At 39.5% G+C, this 27,944-nt stretch overlaps 1 protein-coding gene across 1 annotated transcript; it reads left to right on the top strand.

Annotated features, from left to right (window-relative positions):
• The first annotated feature begins 59 nt into the window (after positions 1 to 59).
• LOC144512192 (ninjurin-2-like) lies at positions 60 to 27,944 on the top strand. Its single transcript, XM_078242793.1, has 4 exons — positions 60 to 155; positions 26,382 to 26,518; positions 26,728 to 26,807; positions 27,752 to 27,944. The coding sequence occupies exons 1-4, from the start codon at positions 60 to 62 to the stop codon at positions 27,919 to 27,921; spliced, it is 483 nt and encodes a 160-aa protein (XP_078098919.1). The 3' UTR covers positions 27,922 to 27,944.

Raw genomic sequence — 27,944 nt, 5'->3', positions numbered from 1 at the left:
GCTGTGGGGGTAACACTTGAGCGTGTGTGCTTGGTTGCTTGCTCACTTCGGGCCTTATTATGCAGGGACTTGGGAAGACAGAGAGAGGGGAGCAGGGCCGAGACATCGACCTGACATCGCTGAGATCCACCATGCCAGCCAGCGGCCCTCTGCAGGTTAGTGCACAGAGAGAGAGAAAAGTGTGTGAAAAAGAGGGAGAGACTGAAAAAGAGACAGCTAGAGACAAATGGGACAGACATAGAAAGAAAAAATGTGAATGAAGTTGTTATATAGCTGCATCTTTCTGTCTGTTTAGCAATAGCCTCTCCTACCTCTCCCTCTCTTCCTTTCTGTTTCTTCCCTTCGCTCTTTCATCTCCCTTCCTCTCAGTCCTGGTCTATCTATGATTCTGAATCACTGCTCCTGTCTTAGCTTTGCCGCAGAGCTGTGGTATGTCCTGCCATAGTGAGAGCTGAGGATCAGAGGGGTTGCTGTGTGGCTCTCTGGGTTTGGCTAAGTGTCCATACTCTATTCTGAGACCAAGTTACGATTGCAACATCCATCAAATATCAATTAGAGCCTGGGTGCAAAGGCTAATAAAGTCCTCTAATGTGCTGCGGGTCAACAGAGCAGGTACTTACTGATGCCAAGAAAAAAGGGGTCAAGGTAGGGTTGGGGACCTAATATATTATTTTTGAGAAGACACTTTTTTTTTCTTCAACGTATTAATTTTTAATGCATTTTCTGTATTATTTTTAAAGTATCACATTTTGTAGTTGTTTTAGTTTAGTTTGGCATTGTTTAAAACAGTGTTGCACTTTCTTCAAATAATCCTCTGACTCATCATTCACTACACTTATAGATATACAGATAGCGTCCCTAACACACACACACACACACACACACACACACACACACACACACACACACACTCTTCCTGGTGTCTGTTGTGATTCATCTTCTGAATCAGTGTCAGGGCCAGCAGTTTTCATGCCCATCAACCAGCAGGCTATCAGTTACTGGTATATTTAGCTACACAGTCTCCAGTGAACAAAGTGCTATTACTCAAGAGAAGGTGTGTGTGTGTGTGTGTGTGTGTGTGTGTGTGTGTGTGTGTGTGTGTGTGTGTGTGTGTGTGTGTGTTTGTGTTTGTGGGAGGGGGGGGGTGTATGAGTGAGACAGTGACAGATGTGGTAGAAAAGGTGTAGCTATAGCTGAGTGGCGTACAGTATGTATATGTACATGTGCATATGTACAAGTCACCTAGTGCTTCAGCGCCATTCACATTAAATACACCTTATTCACAGTATTTTAAAGTTGTGGTTGAAATTAAAATGTTGTTCATTCAGTATTGCTGCTGTTTGTCAAGAAGCAAATATAATTTGCAAAATTAAGTAATTTCTTCAGTAACTAACAATAGATTTTCCGCACTAAATCTACTTTTTAATTGTATGTGAATATTGCGTATGTGTCTGGAATCTTATATATTTTATTTTAGATCATTTCTAACAAGCTTTTTGAATGACCAAGGCTTGATTATTGTGTCACTGTAACAATTTAGATTTGATTATTTGGAGATCTTGTGGCAGGTATTAGGGGGCTTTTCTGCTTGTTGTAAATCAATAATAATAATAACAATATCCCAAGAAAACTCACTAACAAAGGTATAGTCAAAAAGTCAACTTTCAGTTAAGTTGTACATTTTACCTGATAGCAATGCTATTCAGGAAAAAATCCCATATCTGCAATTTCACTTCCTGTCAGCAGGATGACAACTACAGCAGCAGCAGCAGTATGAATTTATGTAGCAACAAAAATAGGTTTGCTGCTTGCTAACCATGTCCAAATTTACCTCTCATGAATGCTGGTTCTGTTCATTCATTAAACTAAACACACACACACACACACACACACACACACACACACACACACACACACACACACACACACACACACACACTTTAAATCCCTGAATCTCCCTCTTGTTGTTTGATGAGTCACACTTTCATATCAATGAGAACAATATTACTATTTTTTGAAACAACAGTTTATCTGTAATCTCTGGGATAGCTTGTCACAGTGATAATTGTAACCACATAAAGCTGTTACAGTAGTTGCTGTATGTTTTAGCTGCAATTAGCAACAATTAAAATGACTAATATGGATTGTGAATGATGGTAAAGACCACCATAGCAGAGACCTATAGCGTCCTTCATCACAGATAAGCTGAGAGCGTATGGCACCATTTGGCCATCATCAGCCACTAGTTGTGGCAGTAATGATCATATCATGTGGCTCAGAATGTAAATGCTAACATTCACAGATGCCAAGTCCTCGCCACAACTATTCATTTCAACCCTGGTTGCTTAATCATATGTTAGCAGATGTGAAGAGAGAAAAGTGGAAATGTGCATGTGCATACAGGATGTGTTTAATAAATTGCTCTCTCAGCATGATACACATCCGGTATGTCATTGCTAGTGTTTAAGTGCATGATTGATGCGATCATCACTACATTACGCAGGTGTGAGGGTTGCAGTATATTTTAGAGTAAGAGCCACTGGCAGTGTCAGAGCAGCTATATAATTAGATGTGGTTTCCCTTACAATCTGAAACCTTTTTTTTTAACCTTTATTTATTCAGGGAAGGTTCACTGAGAGGAAACCTCCCAGTCACACGCTCGCTTCTTTAACCTTTAGGCCACCACTGCCTATATAAAGCCACTGGTGATAGATATGAAAAGTCTTTAAAGGGGCACTACACCCATTTTTTTTTAATTCATACATGTTATTCTACGGTCTAAGACCTATCCACACGTACACAGGTTCTTTTGACACAAGGTTTTTTTCCTTCTTTCGTTCTCAAAAAAATCCCATCCACACATGCACTGTTTAGAAAAATATTCGTCCCCATGAAAACACAAAAACACAATTGAAGCGTTGTCAAGAGCATGCAAAGCCTACAGGCAGCGATATAACCCCACAAAGAAAATGTTGGCCAATCAGAAGCCTGAAAAAAAGCTGTTACCAGAAGGTTACCCACCAACTAGAAGTCCAACGTTCTCATCCAAGACCGGTGAATATGGTGGCAGGGTCGGTGTCGTGGCCGTGTTGGATTATGTAGCAGTAAACCTCTGTAGCGCATTCTGATGCCTCTGTTCCACAATACAATGGAACTGTACATTTATGTGTAAACATGTAAAAAGTTCTGATAGCAAGCATGTTACCATCACTATTTTGGCCTAGTCTGCCATTGCAAGAAATGTCGGCTCATTTGTGACGCTTAACAAAGGTGATAACAGCGCACACCCTGACGATACTAACTAAAAACTCTGTTTTCCCTGTCTATGCGACAACACACAAACAGCATTTATAAAAGTCTATACCCTTGCCAGAGTTTTCCAAAAGCTCAGTTTTCAATTACCTTAATGGCGTTTGTGTGTGGATGAAAGGACAAAACGCATAGAAAAAGCTATGTTTAAAAAAAAAAAAACCTGTGCATGAATGGAAGACAGTCCAAGAATATTGGTAAACATGAACAACTCTCTAAAATTCAGTGTGCAAAAAACTCAAATTTGTGATGTAATCAAGTATAAAGTCTGAATGATTTATAAAGATTTATGAAGACATTGGTTAATTTGTTGTTGTTATTAAATGGCTAAAAACTCCAGTGTTTCAGTTTTCACACCCAGAAATCTGATACTTGGTATGGTGAGTCATTGGTATCATTCAACAAACCAATAAAAACCTTGATATAGTGTGTTTATTTGTGCCATGGGTCAGTACTCATAATGCACCTTAGATGTAGTTTAGTGTTTTGTCTATAAGAGATATTATTTATAAAATTAACTTGACTAAAACAATCTGGACTTACCCTTTAAGTCCTTTTGGGATATGAGCTGGCTTTACATAATCTGCTGTGAGATGAAACCCTTGTATGTCACATAGGACTTTAAATACAGTTTGATGCTGGTGGATTTCTACTTGATCTTCTTGATATTGAATGGGCTTTCTGAGTTCATGACATCTTCTCAACATCCAGACATAACTCACTCAGCATAGCTTCAAATCAAGTCCAAAGGAACGCATGTTATTTGCTAAACTTGGATTTATGAGGTTTTCAAGCTGGGCCCTATGTGAAGCTGCCATGATAAATCTATTTCTATGGTGTGGAGGCTTTACACCTCTAAGTCACTTTCTATGTATAGAGCACAGCAACAGGGCGTGGAGCGCTGATACCAAGTTAATAGGAATCACACAGCTTCTCCAAGCATGCCATGTTTCCAAGACAGAGAACGATCAAACTCTGTGAAATAAAAAGTGAACAATAGAGACCATCATCTGGTGTAAGAGGTCACAATTTGTATTTTGTATATTTGTATTTGTGTCTGGCTGTGGTCACAAAGACTACAGACCACAGCACTGTGTCTGACCACAGCCAGCTGAGATCACGGGTGTGGTCAGAAGTTCAATTAACCTATAGAGGGTCAGTGAAGTAATGCTTTTCCTCCATAAGATCTAGTGTGGGTTACCTTTGAAAGATGAGGCAGGCGACATTCTCTCTGTGGCACTCTGCCCCAAGCCTCTTCATCCTACTGAAGATGTAAACCTTTATTCTCACAAATGTATACTTTCATTTTTAAGATTTTTTTTTTACCTAAACAGCTGGGCATTGTAGTTTTTAGCAAATGTTACTCAAACGGGAGTAAAGAGGGTGTTTGTTGTTGACTATTTTCAGCTGCAGTTTTTGTTAGCTTCTAAGTATTTACAGCAGCAGGACAGTTTGTTTGATCATCTCAAAATAATCTGCAGTGCCCATGTTCATGGTGAAGGAATATACCACCCAGTGCAAACATTGGTTTTTGGACGACAATGGAGTTCTTTGGTGCAGACGAATGAGCTATATCAAGATTTGAATGCACGACGATACTTATTAGCAGGATCAATTCATTGTTGGTTGCAGCTTGATACTGGAGTTGTTGACAATAAGAAAAATATAAAATGTCACAGAGATACAAATGATTTGGTGTAACTCTTCTTGTACTAATGTGTTTTCAATCATGCCAACAATAAGAATCATATTAATAGATGATAAAGATAATTAAAAAAAAGTTCCTCCTGAATCGTTCCTTTGAATAACAACTTGTTTACTAAAAAGGTTTTTCTTCCGTCTGCTTTAATGTCTGGTGCTGTGTGTCCCTTCATGACCACCGTCTCTCTCATATCCTTCCCACTTCTCTCACGTCCCAGAATACATTGCTGCCTCTCTTTGACATTACGTGTGTGTGTGTGTATGTGTGTGTGTGTGTGTGTATGTGTGTGTGTGTGTGTGTGTGTGTAACCCCTTCTTGGCCCCTACATGGCAAATGCCACATTCTGAGTGTGGGTGTGAAGTACGAGAAAGTGTGTGTGTGTGTGTGTGTGTGTGTGTGTGTGTGTGTGATTCCGGGAACTTTCACCCGAGACCAAACTCGGGTTTTAAATTATGTTGTTTTGTTGTGTAATATGTGTGTAATATATTTGCTTTGTAAGTCCAAATTATAGTATATATGTTTTAGGCTGTGTGTGTGTGTGTGTGTGTGTGTGTGTGTCTGTGTGTGTCTGTCTGTCTGTCTGTCTGTCTTTGAACATTTAAACAGAAACAGAATATATACTGATTGAGTATATTGTACTGTACCTAATATCCAGATTGTGCTCAGTAGTGATTGACTTGGCATCGGAATATGTCTCAAGTCTGTCCCAAGTGACTTGTTAACAGACTTACTGTCACCCGTCTTCTTTAGCGTATGGAGTTTCCTCAGTTGTCATGGAGATGGATCTGTTGAGCTCTGTGGATATTTCGATGTCATACTGTAGCACTTTTAGGACTTCTTGGTAGGTAAGCATGCAAGTTTATTCCTGTAGATTGTTGGTAGTTGTTGTGGAGCTTTCGACCTGATGAAGACTATGTGATGCTTCTAAAAGCTCAGGAAAAAGCCTGTAAGTGGACCTTCAGGTGAAATTGTTTTGTCAAACTACAACTTTTAAGGCTGAGAAATGAAACTCAATATTCTGATTGATTGTTTTCCTGCAAAACTAAAACAGGGTTAAAAGATCCAATTTTTCACACAACAATGGGCACCCCAGATATTACAGAACTGTAATTTACTACACCTTAGGCGTTTCCAGCGCCTCCCTACTGAAAGGACCTAATCAGGCGAACCTGTATGTACTCTCCAGCTGATCTAGGCCAGTCATTTTATACATACTGACTTATAATTTATCAAATAAACTGAAACATTATACTGAAATCAAGGATTAAGCAGACACAAAACATAGTTAATTTTGGAAACAGGGCCTAGTGAAAAGGGAGAAAGGCAGCATTCCACACCTACACCCAATAAAACATTCAATAACATTTGGATTCCTGACCTGGGGCCTGTTTCACAAAAGCAGAATATATAAATCCAGGATAATTGATATAGCGAGGCTTGACCTAGTCTAATCTGTGCATCCTGGCTTGGTGCGTTTCACGACGGCCAAGCCAGGCTGAGGAGGAGCGACTAGGTTGAGCCAGGCTGAAGTAATTCAGATAGATGCGCGTCCACGGCTTTCCTCAAAAGACCGCGAGGTCGATCACAGATTTACTGATGCCAAAATGGAGAATACGCATTGTACATACTTTATACAGAGTGAGCAGCAGCTTCTTGTGGAAGTATGATGACGTGAAACACTTTATTTGTATACAAATAAAAGAAACAGCCGCTGTAATGAAACAGCGAGAGAAAGCGTAGCAGACGATCACGGACCGACCACATAAGTAGCCTAAATATAGACATTAACTGACCACTGCTCTGAATTGAAACCGTCATAATCATTCCATTCAAGGATTAGGCTACTAATCATTTGCACAAATTAACAGTTGTACTCTTTGCCTTAAAAGTAAGCAGAAGATAATGTTACTCAGGAAATTTACCATGAAGATCAATTTTCTACAACGCTAGAATATGATGCGTAAATATCTCTTTCACTCTGTTCCTCCCTCTCTATCATGGGCTAAAATATAAATTTCCTAAGTCTTATTAACTTCCACTGCTCGCTTTTAATGCAAAGTTTACAACTGTTAGTTTTTGCAAATGACAAGTGACTCATTGAATGGTTTCAGTTAAGCGCAGTAGTTCGTAAATGTATATTTTTAGACTATCATTCAGTCTGTCCGCTAGCCTATTATCTGCCACGCTTTTTCTCGCGTTTCTTTTATTTTTTATAGAGGACGAGTTTCCTTCTCTACATATTATATGCCTTGCTCCCTTGTATATATGGACATAGACATGAATGGAACAGAGTATATTCATCACTTATTTGCCCCCAGCAAATATAAGGTCAAAAACCACTGAGGTGTCCTCTCCCTGTTGTTACATGAATGTACAGTAGCCTACATCACTAGATAGTTACTGGTCCAGTAAACTAAGACTATAATTTGGGAGGATTGTACAATTAGGATGTGTTCTTTAAATTGTACAGTCCTCCCAAATTATAGACCCAGTTTACTGGACAACACAAATTGTGTGCTAAGAATGCCAAATACAATGTACATGGAAGCTGAACAAACATGATCCTTATTGTTAAAGAATTTAAAAAAAAATTAATCAACTAAAATAATTCAAGGTGCATTGGTCAACTATAGAAATGTACAGCATTGCATGTATTGCCCTTAGTAACAGACTTCATTTAATACACATTAGAATTTGATTAGCCTTTTCTACTTATCTCAACAACTGTCATAATATATTCATCGAACTTCTAACAACAATATGAACAGCAGTCTTCATACAGCAATATAACAGTAACAATGACTGTCACATGAATAATTATTAAAAAGAATAATGGTCACAACTTTAAATAGGCTAATAACAGTACTTAAATGAACAGCAATATGCACCTGTTGTATTTTAATCCAGGCTGATAACAATAGGGTAAAACCACTGCTGGGTGATCAGAAAAGGCTCCAGGATTACATAAATCCTGGCTGTCAGGACCAGGCTAGCTGTTAGCCTGGCTGTTAGCCTGGTCGGGAGCAGGCAAGCTGCACAGAATAAATCTCCATGGTGATTTATGTGCCTCCGCTTTCGTGAAACTGAGTCAAGGCTAAATTCATCCAGGATAACAGGGAAATCCCGGCTTAATCCGTTATCTTGGTTTTGTGAAACAGGCCCCAGGTCCTCATTTCATTGTTGTTGTTACTCCTGCAGTCGTCTCATAACAGAAACAGGAACATATGTCACTGTCAGCACTGTGAATTGTGTAATCAGCTCTACTTGCTTACTGGCATCAGACATACTGGCTTAATTTAAGATAGGTTTCTGAGAAACTGACTGTGTTGAAAGCTTTTTCAAGTGTACTTTTACTATCTACTTTTGAAAATATGTATTTACAGTTGTATAAGCCAAAACATGTGTGTGTGTGTGTGTGTGTGTGTGTGTGTGTGTGTGTGTGTGTGTGTGTGTGTGTGTGTGTGTGTGTGTGTGTGTGTGTTATTTATCATACTTACTATCTTTCTTTCTTTATGCTTTGTTTTATGTTCATCTTCCAATTCTGTCTCTCTTTCTTCCTCATACATTCATCTTCTTCTCTCTTATTTCTTTGTTAACACATTCCTCTTTGCATTTCGCACTGTTCCTCTTTTTCTCTGTCTGGGGGGGGGGAGTATGTGTTTTCTTTTCATTTCTTGGGGGGAAATGACAGCCGACTCGGTTTGAATCTGAAACAGCTTCATGGGAATAGAGCCCTAATCGCTGCCGTTTGTTTGCGTGTGTGCAGAAACGTGAAAAGATTTTTAGAAGGTTTTACACATGTGCAAACGGGCCATGATGAGTGATACCAGACGAAACTTCAGATCCGACCAGATACAAACAATTAGATTATCACACACACACACACACACACACACACACACACACACACACACACACACACACACACACACACACACACACAGTCTCCTACTCTCTCTCTTTTACAAACCCACAATTGTTGTGTCACAGAGTGAAACACAGCAGATATAAAGCACAAGTATTCTCATCATAGACACAAGTCTGCTTCTTTACTTCCACTTAAGCAGGATTTAAAATCTTGACTCCAACATCTCCTTAAATGTTCTTTTCAGTGAAAGACTTTCATGATATATTTCCTCAAGATATTATTTGTCAAACTAACTAAACAATCATCTTAAAACCTTGAATTTATTACTGTATTACCCATGAAATAAATCACTAGCTGCAGCATTTGGACAAGAGTGTTGTCTCACACTTTTGTTCCTTATCCACTTGTTCCAGTCGTATTTTCCAAGAAGGAACAGGAAACCCCCTTTCTGGTGCCAAGGCTCCCCTGCTGGGATAATACAACTCAAAACACTATAACTCACACACATACGCATAAATCAAAAATGCACACCAGACCTATAAATCCAGGTGCACTGTGTGTCAGTCCTTTCGCAGCATTTCCATGTAGCTTTGTTTACACACCCTGCTCATAAAAAAAAAAAACACATGTAGCTGTTAAATGGTTTTTCTTAGAATTTATAAAGATGTTTCTATTTTCAGACAATTGTGCGTAGCTTATCGATTTGAGGCGCTATGCACTCCACATTTAAATCTGTAAGTCATAGAGGACTATGTACCGTGTGCTGTGCTTGGATCACAGTCAAACACATATAGAGACACAGCCACACGTGTGGCCACACATCTGGGGAAAAGTATACACATAGAAATATACAAAAACATTTACAATGTTATTAACATATACAATGCTTTAGAGACTGTGTAGAGAGTGTTTGTGGTGGGGGTATAATCTTGTATAAACAGTCTATGTGTATAACGCATAAAGTATGTGTACTGCATGTTACTGTAAGTTTGCATAGATGCAACGTTGATATCGATCTTATTAATCCTTGGAAAGAAAACGAATAATCCAAAATGTTGTAAACTATTCCTTTAAGATAGACGTCAAACGAGAGAGCAAAAGAGTGTGAATTGATAGAAAACAAAGAAAGAGAGGGGGAAGAGAAAAAGAGGTCACTTGGCATGTAGAAATCAGGGGAAAAAAATGTATCGGGCTGCACACACACACACACACACACACACACACACACACACACACACACACACACACACACACACACACAGAATCTGACCTCTTGTGTTTGTTGATAAAATGTGTTGCTATGCAGCGGGTATGGAGTATGTGTTTCTTTATGTGAATTTAAAGGTCAATACAGACCTCGCTCTCTCTATGTTTTACCTTCATCCAGCACGAGCGTTAGGTCATCGGTTAAGACAAAGTATGTGCGTGGGAAAGATCCTGTACGTTTATGTTTCTGGTCAATCTCGCATGTGGGTTTACGAGCGTGTGTCTGTCTAAACTGTCCAGCTGACATATGTACAGTATATGTTTATGAACATGTAAATATGTTGCGTATGTGGCTGCCAGCGAGTGTGTGCCTGTATGAGGAATAACAGAACATAACAGCATGACTTTAAGCTTTGTGTATAAGCATACACGATGTAGCTGTGTGAGGTCATTTGTGATTTGAAATGTGTTCAAGGGAAAGAGTGGAAGCAGAGCTGGAGCGATGGAGGGGAAGAACGAGTGTGGGAGGTGGGTGAGGTTCTGTCTTACCTCATCCAGTCTCCGTCGCTGATGTCCAGCGGTGCCCGCGCTGCTCATGGGACTATTGTTGATTTGAACACAATGAGATCACACTAAAAGTGAAACAAAGGCTCTGTTATTAATTGTCCTCTGTGTAATACCACGAAGGCTTCGACCAAGTTTTAAGGGAATAAACTTCCTATTTTCATTAGTGTTTAATTCATGTGAAATACTTACACACACACATTTTGCAGTTATTCTACAATTACTTGTAAAAACTGTCATCCATGTTTTTGTTTTTAAAAGAAGATGGAAGAAGAAGAAGAAGAAGAAGAAGAAGAAGAAGAAGAAGAAGAAGAAGAAGACATACTTTAGGCAGGGTAAATGTCGGCTTTTGGTGTGCATTCTTTGGACAGAAAATTGGACGGCATTTAAAATAAAATGTTGGCTATGAAGTTGCTAATTAGCAGTTATTTGCATCTCCATTTTATACTCACCAAAACGATATGCTTTGGCTACTACTTTACCAAGCATGTAGCTCTAATCTCACATGTTGTATTTTGAAACTTTCACATGACCGGACACAACATAACATGTTTCACAGCATTTGTTTTCTTAGTATTCTGTCTGCATAAGCCTGCTCTGTGCAAACATATACATCATCTTTAGGAGCCTCTGGGGACGTAAATAAATCCCCCGCCTGAAATTTGCTGATCTATTCCATTTATTTGTTCGTGCCTTTATGTTTTTGTGTGTGTTTGTGTGCAGAAAACCCTGTCTACCCTTTGACCTCATCAGTTGAAAAAATTGTAAAAATGATAAAATAAACAGAATAATAGAAATAGTAGATAGATAGGTTTTTATATATTTCATCTATAAACTAGAATATAAAACTATTCTATTTTTCTCCTGAAAACAACATTTAGCAGCATTTTAGCAATGCTAGGGGTCCACTACTTTTGTCCAGAGTGAAATATCTCAGATTCTTGGATGAATTGCCATGACATTCTGTGTAGACATTTATGGTCCCCAGAGGACAAATCCTACTGTCTACCCTTTGTTACATTTATATGCGCATTACTCTGTTACCGTAACTGCTTGACAGCAAAGAAACTTCAATGTAAATTGATTTTTTATTTAGTTTATTTAAACTGACTGAGGATGTGCATCTACAGTACTCTATATTTGTGAAAGCAGAGAGCAGACGTGGCGTTGAACGTTCAGAGGTTTGTCTAAGTGGAAAACTTCCATCATGACCATTAAACCCTTTATTTTCCAACAGTAGAAGTACATCACAGTCTTGTGGTTATCTAAAATTACACAAGGGGCTGTTGAAGTAGCTTTGATCAGAGAGGTCTTAGATCCATGTTGATCATTACCACATTGCCACAGCAATATTAACTGAGTTTTAACAATGAGGCTGTGTTGGTAACTTTAAATGTCTATTTGCTAACAAACGCTGTTCCATTTATGCATGCAAAATAGTTTACTGGAACGGAGAAGTTCAAACTCCACAACTCCAGTTTGTGATGCAGGTTTGTAGTCTCCTAGTCCAAACTGAGATTGCTTTCAGTCGGCGTAATTCTCTCAGGCTTTTTCAGACTCGTCCAGAGTCTGTCTACTACAAGACTTTCCTCCCCCGAAAAACGATCCCAAAAGTCATTTACAGTCACATTGGAGTGCCCATAGGTCGTTTTCACAAGCAGCAATTACGACCCTTGTTTACGTTTATTGTTAGGCGGCCCCCTCTAGTGGCCGTAGTAATTGTTACGGGAGCAAAGCAGGAAGAAAGTATAAGACCACAATCCGCGTAAGGAAACAGGTTAGGGTGGTGGATGGGTCTAACAAACACAGGACTTTCACCCAGGAGACCAGAGTTTGTGCCCCGTTTGAAAATAAAAGTAAACAGAGAGTTGTTATAACTTTACAGAACAAAGAGAATTACATCACGTTTTATGTCATGTGCCAAATTATATCATGTCCGTACGCACGGAAGTGAAGTAACTGCATTCTAAACTTAACTAAGTAGTTTTTGTGCATAAACCTAACCAAACTGTGACCGTTTGACAATGTTAACAATGTGTTTAAAACCACGACCGTTATGTTTAGGTATGAGGATGGAAAACGCTCCTGTGGGTCGTATTTCCTGCCACTGCTAGGGGTGCTAATTTATGAAACGCAGCTATGATTAGCAGATTACAGATTTCCCACCGTGGTCAGAAAACACAGGGGAGACGATTTGTTTCTCTCACTTTGTCTCTAGAGTCGCTACTCGCTCTGAAGCTACCGGTAATCACCGTCACTCTCTCACAACACACACTCCCCACACACACACACACACACACACACACACACACACACACACACACACACACACACACACACGCCGGCTTGATGCACACACCAGCGCACAAGTATGAACATTAGACCACTTACGTAGGCTACGGTGAAAGCTCCGAAATTCCTGTCGAAAGTTTGTGTTTAATCCAGGGTCTGACTTTTCATTTTTTTTTAAAAACAGTTGCGGCAATGTGTTTTTCTTCTGAAAACATAATTGCCTGCCTATTGACATTGACTGATACACTGCCCTCTGGTGGACAGAACATATACAACTTATACCAATATAGGTCTTACTGAAGGCATTTACAGTTTTTCTTGATTGCTTTGACACAGCAGTCAACTCAAACTCCATATTTTTTCAAAACAGTTAACACACAGGCTGAAACAGTGGCACTCATGGTCAAAATGACACATTTTGTTTGCAAAAGGCTCTAACCGTGCCAAAACACTTAAAATATGCAACAAAAGAAAATGTTGCCTTCAAACAACACAACTTGCAAACAAGTGTATGAGCTCTTCCAGTCAAATGGTCAAAATATTATTAATAAATATTCAAATATATTCGAATAATAATATTAATAAACAAACGAACTTCGAATATGATTTTGGGGCAAAAGTCAAAGCCCTACTGGAAACCTGCTCGCAAGCTACTTGTTGGAGACCCCTGTATTAGAGGGTATACCTATGGTATATGGTACATATGGTTTGAAGGACTTGTTGTCTCATACAACTGTCACAGGCTGTAGAACTTCCATTATTAGATTGATGTAAAAGTGCCCCTTTAAAAATAGTAAACAAGGTGAAAAAAATATGCATTACTGGAAATGTATTTCACTCTGCAAACATGCATTTTGTTGCTGGGTGTTTATTATCTGCTGTGTTGTCCCTTTGTGACCTTTAAAGATAAACAAGTTTGATATAATGCCCCTAAGTGGCAAATTCCTCCCAAACTCACAGTCACACATTCTCTGGTAGAATTCATCTGTTGATAATACACAGATTACATTTTTTCCACAGTTTTTTCTTACATATGTTTCACCCCAGGCAGTGTCTAGATCTGTCTGTTTCTTTAAATGTCTCACGTTTTGGGATTCAGCTTTGGCACAAAACAGCAGCATTCGTGGAAGTCGGGAAGCAGAAATGCCGTCATGCACACACAAACACAGAGGAAGGAAGTGTGTGTTGTGGATGGTGATGAAGGCCGAGCCATTAAAAAGCCAGGAAGCCGCTGGGAGGAATGTCCTGGGATGCCACACATGGTCAAGGCATGAAAGCTTGTGTGCCCAATGGGGGGTTTTAAACTCCAAACAGACTTTGGCTCATCTGTGGGAGAAAATAAGTGACACGACTAAGAAAACAAGTTAAAATGTCACTCCTCCATCTTTGTTTCTTTTCATAACACCTGTTCACACACCACACCTCAGCCCCTGAGGCACAACTCCAAAACAAAGCCACACGAACCGTACTGTACATCTACTTACAGGATACAATATGTATGTCCCTCCCACACTCTTGTTGTTGTGTTTGTTTTGGATACAGGCACTCTAATGTGACTGTCAATCAAGATCCAATTGTGGCCAACTGACTTTTTGGCTTCAATGAATTATAATTGCACATGTTGTGTAATCACAGCAGTTGTTACTCTACTCTAAGGCTTACATGACTCATATCTTGATTTTGTTGCTGTTTTGGACGCTTCATTGAGTTTTGTTCTCCCTGACCATTAACCAGTATGCCACCCACACTGAGTTGTGTGTTATTGTAGGTGTTAATTGTAGGATAAAAGAGCAATTTCTTCTCCATACATGCAAGTCATGGACATTTCAATTTCCAGCTGTTTGTTGGTGTTTTAACTCAAATTTACTTTTTCAGCTTGAGATGGTAGTAGTTGGAAAAAGGGTGAAGATAGAACAGTTCCCACAACATATGATCAAAACCTTCTTCGATCAAATATTTACCTTTTTTTTAATTTATTTCAGGGTTGCACAACAAAATCAAAACTAAACTGATTTACCTAATATGAAGGAGCAGCTTAAGGAGTATGAGGAGTTGGATAGAAGGAAAATGACAAATGGTGGTGCAAAACGTAATGAGAGTTTTAGTGGAAGGACTTAAATGAGCTTAAAGTCTTGGAGAAGTTGAGGTGTCATTTAAGTGTCTTCGTTGGAATGAAGGTAGAACAGCTGAGGTCTAAGTCCAGCTATCCCACCAAATACACGTGCACAGTTCAGGGATGTTCTTAGATTCAACCTTTGACGTTTTATTTTTGGATAACCTCCACTTCAAATGACTCTCTTTTCTCTTCCTTAACTTTCCCTTCTCTTTCTCCCATTTAGTTCTCTCCTGCTCACCAGCCTCATGCTCTCCCCAACCGTTTTCTTTTCTTCTTTTGTTTCATTCTCTCAATTCTGTGTAGGTTTAGGCAAGAGAAAACAAACTACAATCAATCTAAGCATGCACTGTATGGTGTGCGTTTAAATGTGTATTTGTCAACTTATCATTAAAAATATAGATTAGGCCTGTGTTCATACTCTGAAAAACTCACATTACATTAAAATAAAAGACCCATAGACCTGTCAGTGATACCAGGTTGCAATCCTGTATTTTAAATATGGTGGTTAATTTCTTTCAATTTGGATCATAAAACACTCCTGTAAAAATGAGCAAACAAGATATTTTAAGATGATGATCACAATATAATGTGGGATGTGGTGCATCAGCTGACCACAGATAAGCAATCCAATATCTCGCATCTTATCTAGGACACCTTGAATGTTACATTACATTTCACTGTAAAGTTACACAAAAACGCAAGAACGCACATTTAACCTCACTGCAAAATATCATTTTGTTATCATCACCCCTTTGTCCTCCTTGAATGTAGCACTGCAGCATTGCTGTGTTTTTTCACAAGAACTGAAGGCTGTTTAAAGAATATTCCGAGTATCTTTTTCTCGTGAAACGTTTACAGTAACTATCTTATGGTCTAAACCTTGTTCCATGCAATAATTAACTTTGAAATGACCTGTGTGCTGCAGCAGCAGAGTCGTACGCTGTATAGAGACAGCATTTCTTCAAAGGGAGGGTCTGCAACCAGCTCCCTCGGGAGCAAACATCTGCACCCCTGAATGGTCCTTGAGTTCACCGTTGACCTCAGATCTACTAAAAAGATGGTGGCAAGCAAAAATGCAATTTACCAGCTTGATGACAACACTGTTGTATTAGGTCTGATTTACAGTTTTTTCACGATCACTATGACAATTTTTTTCAATACTTTTAACAACTTTCCTGAACTCTTAACGCACCAACACACCTACAACACACGGTTGGCAAAAAAGTGCATTTCATGCACAAAATCACACATTGTAAACTAAACTCCAACACTGATTTTCAAAATAATTCACTAACACAATACACTGTGTTTACCAAAACAATGCAAGCATGTGTCAAATATCTCTAAGTCAAATAATTCTTCCAAAACACAAACACATGTTCTCTCCCAACAGGAACATTTAGTCAATCATAGAACAATGTCATACAAAACACTAACATCCCATGGAATTACAGAAACTGCATTATTTTAAATGTGTCAGGTCTGCCCTTATACAATAGATAATAGTATATTGTATCGATCATAGATTGTGTTTTGGACTGCAGTTTCTCTTGAAGCCTCTCTACATTTTTAAAGATTGTTTTTTGGGCTTTTCCGCCTTTATTTGACAGGACAGCTAGTTCAGAAAGTATATGTGCACCTGCTCTACCCACTGAGCCAACCCAGCCACCATTTTGTTTCTTTTGCTGCAGAGATTCAATACAAAAAATGAATGACCCATCTCAGAGTAGCTTTATAGAATGTACGGTTTATGAAAAAAGGAGACAGAGACAGAATTGTCCTGGTACTCCTCTTCCTCTCCCTCGTGAAGGCATTTTTCTTATTTTCTGTGTTCATCTACAGTATATTGTTCAAATAGGTCCTCTTTTATTGTACTACCATATGATCATGTGATTGAAAGAACCTCAACACCTGAGTGGTGTGTTTCCTAGAAGGGAATCAGCTGTGATTGATCTGTTTGAATAACTTCAATCAGCTGTTTCTCAATAAATGCATGTATAAAATGCAGGGGATATATTTGTGTTTCAATTTACAATCTGATCAGCTGTTCACTTTGACTTTAGCCTTTAAGTTAGGTTAAGAACATGATGTTATCTGTTCTGACATACAGTGTGAAAGCATTTGTAAATTTGTCAGTAAAGATCCATTGTTTTGGTCTTGGTGGAGCTTGTGTATAAAAGAAGTTCAAGCATTTAAAATTTGTGTTAACTGTATGCATTTTGTGTCAAAGCAACAAGAAATGTCACAGACAGACAGACGTTGTGCTAACTGTGTTAAGAGTTTAGGAAAGTTGTTAAAAGTATTGAAAAAAGTGCCATAGCGATCGTAAAAAACTGCAAAATGTTAGGCCCAAGCTTATTTCAGCAACAGGTTATTGTCAGTGTCTGTGATGCTCTGGTTCACAAAGTTCATACCCACATGCACCTCTTTATGATAGGTTAAACACCACAAAGAAAAACAAGGAATTCCAGCTATTGCTGCGATCTTCGTCCACACAAAGACTCTCATCAGTCCGTCCACTATCCAAACATGTCTTGACTGTGATAAAAGCTTCAAGCAAACACTCAACAATGAGAAGTCTACTTTTACAACTCCACAAATCATCCCGGAGGGGACCGAGGTCTTTTTACATGCCATTGTGTAAAGTGCATGTGAATTTCCTCTAGTAAAAGCAGGGCGTATGACTTGGTGTGTGTGTGTGTGTGTGTGTGTGTGTGTGTGTGTGTGTGTGTGTGTGTGTGTGTGTGTGTGTGCGCGCGCGTGCGTGAGTGTGTGCGTGTGCGCACGTGTGTGTGCGCGTGTGTGTGTGTGTGTGTGTAAAAAGAGTACATTTCGGAAAAAATATTCTTTGTTTCGTTAGACTCTAAACAGGACTAAGGACAGGGACATGACGTTCCGACCTGGAAAACAATACCAAAGTATTTGTAAAAATTCGAAATTTTACAAAAAAGAATAAAGACATACCATACCAGCGCTACCTCTTTATGTGTGTAGTGGTTAAGTTTCCGAATATCAGTACAGGCCAAAAGCCAGTGGTGGCATTTTAACCAAAATCCCGTCTTTGTGTGTGAATTTGTTTTTATGTGTTTAAAAATCAGCTACTGACACATTTGGAAAAATCCCATGCATTCTACTGTAGATGTGTCAAAGTGTTCTTGCTTCTTTCATGGATGATCACGTTTGCACATTTGCAGTGAAATCTAGGCATGAAGAAATGCTGCAGTACAAGGTCATACTGTACGTTGAAGCTATTAGTGTAAATCTTCTGTCATTATAATGAGACCCATATGAGGTCTCCTTGACACTAATCTGACTGAGCTATACATTCAAAAGATTTGAATTTGCTTGGAAGAGGTGAGGCAACTAAGGCTCTACATACTTGTCATTCCTGCTTGTCAACAGTGAAGTTACTGTAACTTAAGTTGCCACTATAAAAAAGTGTCTCTCAACACTAACAACATATCTGTTTATGTGTGTGTTTGCAAAGTTGCCATGACAGCATGCAGTGTGATTAAGAACACACCAATGGTGCACACACTACGTGCATACCCCACCTGACACACACACACACACACACACACACACACACACACACACACACACACACACACACAACACATCTGGCACACATTTCTCTAAAGGTATTTAGCATGCCAAAGGATGCTATAATATATATATGTGTCAACCTCTTACCTAACAGACTATTCCAGCATGGCTGACGTCAGTGGAGAACCAGGTGTTCATGGGCTTTTTTTCACACACACACACACACACACACACACACACACACACACACACACACACATGCAACTACTGATAGTCCCTGGAGCTATTGGCAAAGTCTGCCTCATATTTTAGACAGCTCTTTCCTCAACACAATGCCAATTTGTTCGATTAGTATTTTTAACACAAACCCCAAATACAGCGCTAGAGAGGGTCAGCCCTCAAACACAAGATTGGTGGTTCGATCGCAGGCTTCTCCGGCCACATGTCATGTATAAGTGTCCTTGAGCAAGACACTGAACCCCAAGTTGCTCCTCAGATGCTGTATGCAGCTGTCCACTGCTCCTAATACTTAGGATGGGTCAAATGCAGGAACTGAATGTCACTACATTGTATTGTACAATTGTATGTGACAAATAATAATAAAAACTTTTTCCTTCTACCTTTTCTGTACAAAGATTATTCTGGTTTATTAGAACTTGGGTTTTTGATTATAATAACACCAAGGCCTTCTTGTTCTGTCCTGTAAGACTTCTTTTTCTTCATATTGCTGCATTCCCAGATCTCATCAGTTCACTTGATGATTTCAATCCTATTGTTCCTGCAATGATAACCCAAACCACAAAACAAAATATGTAGGTTGTATAAACCAGAAATGTCCTTTTAATGCCTGAAAAGAGAAATGATGATGCTAAATTTCCTGTCTGCGATAAAGCAAAAGTCATTGTTTTTCTTTCATTTGACCATCAGTGTGGCAATTTAGCAACAAAAGCTGTATAGAGTAATATCATATCTGTAAAATCTGCCCATTGGAAATGCGACCCTTTGTAAGGTTTCTGTAGGATGCCTCTGCAGGGGCCGGAGGGGCCTGCTGGCTGAGTCATTGATATGGGAAACTCTGTTACACCATGTGGTTATGGTCAGGAATGCAGAGAGTCAACTGATATTAGATCACTCGTACTCCCACATGACAGATAGAAGTTCAAATGCAGACACACACACTCACAGAAACACACAAATACACTCTCATGTGGTCAAATGTAGCAGTTACTCTGTGTCTGTATGTGTCATGTTAAATCATAGTTCAAATTAATAAATGTTCACGTTATTCTCTATGTTTGTGAGTGACATCATGGCGCTGTGTGTGGGTCATCCACACGCTGCAGAGCAGAGGAGGGTCTGGCTAGTCCACACAGCATTCCGGGATGGGAGAAAAATGTGATCTTGTTTATTGGCATTTCTTTAAACCAATCACGATCGTATGGGTGGCGCTATGCTCCGAACGGCAAAATAGCCTCGGGAAGGAACTTGTTTTGGTGGAACGTGTACGTTCAAAAGTTGTTTTAGTCGTGCGAGAGAAAATTCAGGTTGGACAGATAGTCTAGCTAGCTGTCTCAATTTACCATGCAGAGATCTGAGGAGCAGTTAACCATAGTCCTCATCGATCGACCGGAGTTTAAAATTCCAACACAAGGAAACGGACATTGGCGACAACACATTCATCCGGCGGAATTTCCTGCAGCACCGGAGCAATCCCGGAAGTGGAATATCGAGGCTATAGACTAGGGTCTGTGTGGTCAAGTGTCTCCCCACTGGGGGTGAGAGATCAAAGGTCACTGAGGTTGTGTGGTTTGTTAATTTACCCAGTGCTCCTATCTCTTACATATCATGTAGCGAGCAAAATGTACTTAAAGTATTAAAAGTAAAAATACTCATTACACAGCAGGAGTTGGCAGAGTTGTATTGTATTTTATTGTTGTTGTTGATTATTATCCCGATGCACAAATGTGTTTAAAAATGATTTGTAACTGGTCAAGTTGGAGCTATTATTAACAACTTTATTGATTATTATGTAGTTTAATCTGTAACAAAGCATTATATTTTACAAACTGATCATGTGATTTTATGTAAAAAAGTAAAGTAACAAGCATCTAAGTAACTAAGTATAAAGTATAATATGTTCCCTCTGCATGTAGATCTATAAAAAAGCAGAAAATGGAAATATTCAAGTAAAGAAGGCTGTATTTGAGTACAGCTAAATTTAACTCTAGACAGACAGACCTTAGAAGAAATGAGTCTCAATGTTCAAAAATGTCCTCACTCTCAAGGCCTAGAACTAAAGTCACACACACACACACACACACACACACACACACACACACACACACACACGCACACACACACACACACACACTCTGCATACATCCTGCCCAGCAATTACTGAGGCGTCCATCCTGCTGTGTAACAGCTCGCCCTCCATTGGATAATAGAAGGAAGATACTTTGATCATCACAGAGAGGCAGAAGAGGACAGGAGGATCACATATATAGATGAAAAGAAGTAAAGAGAGAGAACATAGTTAAAAGAAAGGTGGTTAAAGATGAGAATATTTTTGTTATTCTGTTTTTGATTGAAACCAGAACTAGTGTTGACAGTACTATAATCAGAGTAGTGTGTAATACACCCATATTCCCACTATTTATTTTTTACTCCTGCCAATTACAATCCTCTGTATAGAAGAGTATGTCATTTCGTCCTATCACTTCACAGTTTTTGTGCCTTTCTATCCGTCTATGAAAGCAGAATGCAGGCAGTGGAGTCAAGAAGAAAACAATGGTTTATGTATAAGCAAATAGGAGAGGAAGAGGGGAAGAGTAAAAATGTACAAAGAGGTGTGTTAAAATGGCCTGTGGATTCACAGTGACATAAAGAACTCAGCAGGAAGACTCACAATCATGTAACAGTTTTGTTCCTCATGCCAGCTTTGCTTATTACCGGTCAGTCAGCAGGAGGATAGTTATCCACGGGGCAGAGCTGGGTTAGTTGTGAACCTACTGCATGAGTCGGACAGAAATGATGTGTGTGATTGTGTGTGTGTCTGTGTAGATAACAGCCTTCTCTCTGTTTTTCTTTCCATGTCAAAGTTCACCTAATAAATGTTTTGACTCTAACCCAGTGTATGTGGTTGTGTGCATGTGTTGATTTGTGTTTGTTTGTCTCTAAAATAATAAGTCTATTCACTGACATGCCCACTGCCCCCACCTATCATCAGCACACACACATACAGGCATTTCACGTGCTGACCCGTGTCCACTAAAACAAACAAACACAAAAAAATGCAGAGAAATTATGTTTGCCTGGCACTCAGTGGTCAGTGGAATTCTGGGTGATGTTTTTTTTTGTTTTTTTTAGCTTTAACAGGCAAACCCCTTAGTATTTCCATCATTTAGGCCCTTTAACAAAACATGAAAAGAAGTGGAAACATTTGTTAACACTGTCGACCCTGAAAAAGTTCAGTTTTGCTCTGTAGAAACACAACATTGACATATTCTGGTGGTAACACCAGGTGTGTTTTAATAATTAATAATACATGTCCAGCGTTCCATTCAAAATGACGCGTGTAATAAACATTTGGGGCAGCATCTGAAAAAATGACATGAATAGCATAACAATTGTTTGATATAATGAAATCTTCAGGATTATAACTTTAAACAGGTGCTATCAAGTCCGATCAGGGTTATCTAACTGACCTGTGATTTGTCCTTTGAAAATCATGTGGAAAAAGTCATCTGAAAGGTTAGGGTTAGGGTCTCAGGCAAAAACTGAAGCATATTTACAGCCCAAATCATTCGAGTAAGTAGTAACTCAGACACTGTTCTGCTTCCAGTTAGCCAGCAAGAGAAAACACAACTCATCTCTTTGTCACTGCCTCTCTTCCTCCCTTCATGCTGACTCCTTTCTTTGTGCTGCTATCTGTTTCTCTTCATCTGCTTTTCTGCTTTCTCCTCCTTCCCCTCTTCCTGCTCCCTTACCCTAAATGGCAGTTATATTAAAGCCAAAAAGAAAGATGATGCCTTCGGGCAGAGAGAGCTTTGGAAAAATGCAGAAGAAGAAAAAAAAAACCTGTCAAATAGGCGAGCACTGAGACAGATGGAGAGACAGACTGACAGTAAAAAAAAATAAAAAACATATTCAAAGAAAACCAGAGCTCCACTCCTAGCTGGGCTTTCCTTCCTATTGGCTATTATAGAAACCAATAGGAGTCCAGGGGAGGAGCACTTCATGTGAGGTTGAGGGGGGGCCCCTCATGTGGTCTAGTGTATATTTTTGTGTGTTTATGTGCAGTTAGAAGTGTAAAGACTTTGCAGTTGTTTTTGTGCATATTGGTGGCACAAATGTGCATACTATACCTGTACCTGTACATGTGGAACAACATATTCTTGTATGTGCCACATACAGGTATACATCCAGTACGTGGTTTAAGTATGTGTGCAGGGCTGGTGTGGGAGTGTGTACATTATGTAATATGGCCCTGGGCCCAAGGTTGTGAATCAGTGAATTTCAGGAATGGAAGTTTTACAAGGATTCTGGATTTCTAGGAAGCATTCATTTTATAAATATCATATGTCCACAAAAACCAGTGGGGAAAAAAGAGAACTTCTGTGTGTACAGAAGTACATTTTACTGACACTGCTCAGTACTGTGTAGGGAGTTATATAATATATATGATATTATTATTAATATTTTCTACTGTTAGCCTTAGACGTTGTTACTGTGTTTAGCCAAGTAAGTGGTTTGGTTCTAGGGATCAAATTATGAATCACACTACTATGCTGTATCTGTTTGGCCCTTAATAGTGAGTAGCTGTTAAATGATTAGGGGTAATACTGTAAGTAATAATTGATGTTCCTCGGAGAAAGCTAAGCTAAGAAAACAAGAAAGAAAAATGTTCTCATTCCTCAAAAGCAAAAGCTGAGCCAGCTAGTCAACTGGTCAACTGGTAATTCACAGCTTCTGGGGATAAATGCATGTAGCCCTGCTGCCCTCGTGCAAACCACTTCTTCTGTTGTAAATAAGGATCTATCCCTCTCCTATCTCTACGGTGAAAACAAAGGGTAAAATAATAATTTCATGAATTCAGATTAAGCACTAAGTGAACACACATGGCCTGTAAAACTGTATGTAGGCCATTCCAATTTTTTCTTGGTTGGGCTATCAGTAGTTGCATGTGTGTGTGTGTGTGTGTGTGTGTGTGTGTGTGTGTGTGTGTGTGTGTGTGTGTGTGTGTGTGTGTGTGTGTGTGTGTGTGTAAAAGTATTCCGTAAAAGTATGTGTGTGTTTTGGCTGATGTTGATAAAGTGTAACCACACGAGTCCCCGAAGGAGAAAAGATGGAAACAGGCCAGTATAAATACAGTACATACGTCTTCTCTCACTCTCTGCCCATTTATATATCTGAGTCTTTTTCACTTCCTCATGTTTTTCGTTCTTTTTTCTACTCAGTTCTCTCTCTCTCTCTCTCTCTCTCTCTCTCTCTCTCTCTCTCTGTCTTTCACACACACACACACACACACACACACACACACAGAAAAAACATACAAAAGGCCACGGTACATGTGTTCATAGTGTTTTGACAGTCTTACAGTTCTAGGAATTGCTTCATAATTTCTGGGAGATTATACCAGTCTGGATCAAACTGTACTGTAACACAGGCTGTGTGGGGGATGAAATCAAGATTTCCAGCACAAAAATATACCACATGTGTACTAGTTTGATGGGGATCAGAAAGATGTTAATTAGACTTTAAATTAAATCCTGGGATCAGTAAACAAACATACTTTTCCTCTTACACAGAGGGCCGGGTTTGCTTTGCTTTTGTGGCACTCTAAGAGTCAAAAAAAAAAAAAGAATCAACATCTTGTTCCATAAATCAAGGCACGCTTACAGTATGATAAGACATAGACCTCATATGAACACTGTCAATGGAAAATATTTGTTACCAAAGTGCACAGTGCCAGTATTCATGGGCGAGAGGGTAGGGGATGTAAACACACTGCTGAGCTGTTCAGTAGATTTGTGGTGCTATCGGTCGACACTGTTGGTTAGCTACATACAAGTTTGCAAGAGTTAGCGTTGTCCGAGTAAAAGAAATGAAACCAAGACACATGATCTCAGCCCACACTGTGTTTACATGCACCACACAAGCACGTGTGCCTTCTCCAGTCCAGTACTAGAGTGCTTCCTTATGTGCACACATGGCAACTGTTGACTGCTGATTAAGGGCTCAGTATGCTTCAAATGAACAAGTCTGTATGAGTGTTGTCCAAACACTTGCAGAGGCAAAAGTGGCTTAACACATAAAAACACAGTTACTGTACATGCACAGTGTCAATGTTCTATTTATTTTGGAGCAGTAAAGCACATTACAGCCGAGAGAGGTCATAAAATAGGCAATGTGTCCCAAGTGTCCACATGATTGGCTTTACAGTACATAATGTGATCTATGTCTTCCCTCAACGCATCTCTGTTTCTGTGGAGCCTAAAGAAAAACAGACTGCACTGTTTCAAACTACACTGACACAGCCTCGGGTAAAATGATCCATTTGTGGACAGAATGCTTCAATGTATAGCTCAGTGTTAAGTAATCCAATATGTGCATCTGCAGTCCGTGCACTATAGCAGAGCAATAATTGGATAGGCTTTATAATGATGTTAAAGGCTTTCTTCTTCCAACACACAGACACACACACACACACACACACACAGTCGATTTCTGAAATATCTCATGCGTAACAAAGTGCAACTCTTTATCAGTTTAAAGGCAACTACTTCAAACCACTAGAAAATGAGCTGCAATTAGCTGGTTAGCCACGAGAAAAAAAAAAAAATTCATAATTTTCTATTTTTGAGCCACCAAAAAAAGGGAAACACTTTCTAGAATACAGTGGAGTGGCTTCTGAGACGACGGTGATGATTTATGTATGGTTTAATTATTACATTAAGCAGTGATAAGAGTTATATTTTGATCACAAATGTACTGCCGAATGAAATCAATATGTTGTTGACTTGGACAGTGATTTCTGGCTTGAATTTGGTTGCAAAAATAAATAAATAAAACTATGAACACACTTCATCTTATCAGACAGACTATGCTTTTTTTTTCTGGCAGTATTCGGATAGTATTCTTGGTCTTTGCTGCCCTCTTCTGGTCAGACAACAGAAAAGTAACTTGGAGATTCTCTTTGATTTTCTTTGGCACTTGTTATTCTCTGTCTCCCTTATTTTGTCTTCACTCTTATTTTATTTTCTTCATTCACCTTCTCCTGTTGTTCTCTCTTTATTGCCCTCTGTCTTCGGTCTTTTAAAGGAAGCAAAGGGGAAGGGTTCATTATGTAGCTGAAGTGACAGCCACATGTCCGGTCCCTACAAGATGTCCCCGTAGCAGGGGTTTCTCACATGTGGGCCAGATCTTGATGGGATTCATGTGGATGGCACATTATAGGGAGAGCAGGGGCAATCATTTTATTTCATCGGGTATCTCCAGATCATAAGTTAATTATCTTGACATCTAACAAAAAAAAGAAAAGTAAAAAGAAACCAATAATGCGGAACTTTTTCGCAGATACAAAAGTCATTATACAGACATGATGAGTGGACAACTGAGTTTGTAAAAACCATTAAGAAGCTGTGCATTTAGTATACTACATTCACAGTTTTAGTGAGTCAAACTTAGTCTTAGCTCTGACAGTAAAAGCTCAACGTAAGGGTGCAAAAGGTGGGAATGGCCTCCTGAAATCTGAACTCTGTATCTCTCTCTTTCAGGGAGGTTCATCCTCTAATCTGAACATGAACCTGTATGCCACGAAAAAGACAGCAGCTGAGGGCATGTTGGACATTGCTCTGTTCCTGGCTAACATCACACACATGAAGACCGTCATTGAACAGGGAGCTGGATACAGGTACAGTAAGTGTGTTTGAGCGGCAAAGAGAGATCAGGGAGATGACCAAACTGTTTTACATTTAGTTTGTATAGAAGAAGTTCCACCGCAAATTCAGTTAAAAGTAGAAAGGACCTTTTTGGTCAAGGAGAAAATATACTCTTAAAATATTGTAGAGATTTATCAGAGTTCAACTTCCTTGCCTCAACTTTGTTCTTTCTCCTCTTCAGGTACTACGCTGCTGTCCTGACGCTCATCTCTTTCTCCCTGGCTCTCCAGATAGTGGCTGGAGTCCTGATCATCATCATTGGTGAGCCAATCAAAAGACCACCTTCTTCAGTAATCCCTGCTCCATGTTTTTAACCAATCATATTAACATACTAATAAACTGACACATTTGATTTGTTGTGAAAATACAGGCACTGTAGGTCGAAGTCCAGCCACTTACATGTCCATTTTGGTATAGTTAGCAGCAACCAAACATATTCTTTGTGCAACATAAAAAAACATATATCAAGTATGATAAAAGTAAAAACATTGGCATTGGAATACTTCTCTGCCCCGTTTATTTTTGTGTAGTTTTTGTTTTTGGTGTGTGTGTGTGTGTGTGTGTGTGTGTGTGTGTGTGTACATGTGTGTGCTCATTGCAGCTCGGCGAGATGTTAACGAAGAGACCAACCAGAAGCGCCTGGACAGCCTGAACAACACCACAACTGTCATCATCTTTCTCATCTTCGTCTCCAACATCTTCATTTCAATCTTTGGGATGGAGCGCACCGGCCTCTTTGCCAGGATGCATTACTGACTTTCTGACGTAGGGATAAGAGGGACATGTTTTTTTGTTTTTTTTTGGAAAGTAGATCAAGTTTGTGACACATTCAACGTAGGACTAAACTCTGCACACACACACACACACACACACACACACACACACACACACACACACACACACACACACTCACACACACACACACACACAAGAAGTGTGACTTATTGTTCTACTTAAAGTACTAATCAACTACAGTATTCTGTACTCTGATGTCTTTATTCAGTATGAATGGACGGGGCCAAAGGACCAACCAGCAATTGGTCAGATGGTTTAAGAATTGAAAATGAAAGAGTGACATGGTCATTGACGGCCTGTGTGTGTGTGTGTGTGTGTGTGTGTGTGTGTGTGTGTGTGTGTGTGTGTGTGTGTGTGTGTGTGTGTGTGTGTGTGTGTGTGTGTGTGTGTGTGTTGTGTGCGTGATGCAGCTCGTTTTGAGCTGACCCTCCTCCCCTCTTGTCAGCGGTTGTTAAACATCCTGAACAATCTGACCACGGGCATCATCTTCCTCACCCTCATCGTCAACATCATCAAAGCCGCCTTCGGCACACAACGCAGCTGCTTCCTACGATGGCTGCTTCAGCGTTTCATTCTATGAAACACCCTCAGCAGACACATTCA

Source organism: Sander vitreus, chromosome 23 (genome assembly GCF_031162955.1).
Source record: "Sander vitreus isolate 19-12246 chromosome 23, sanVit1, whole genome shotgun sequence".
In the NCBI taxonomy this organism is placed as follows: domain Eukaryota; kingdom Metazoa; phylum Chordata; class Actinopteri; order Perciformes; family Percidae; genus Sander; species Sander vitreus.
This window is presented reverse-complemented; position numbering and strand designations above follow the sequence as displayed.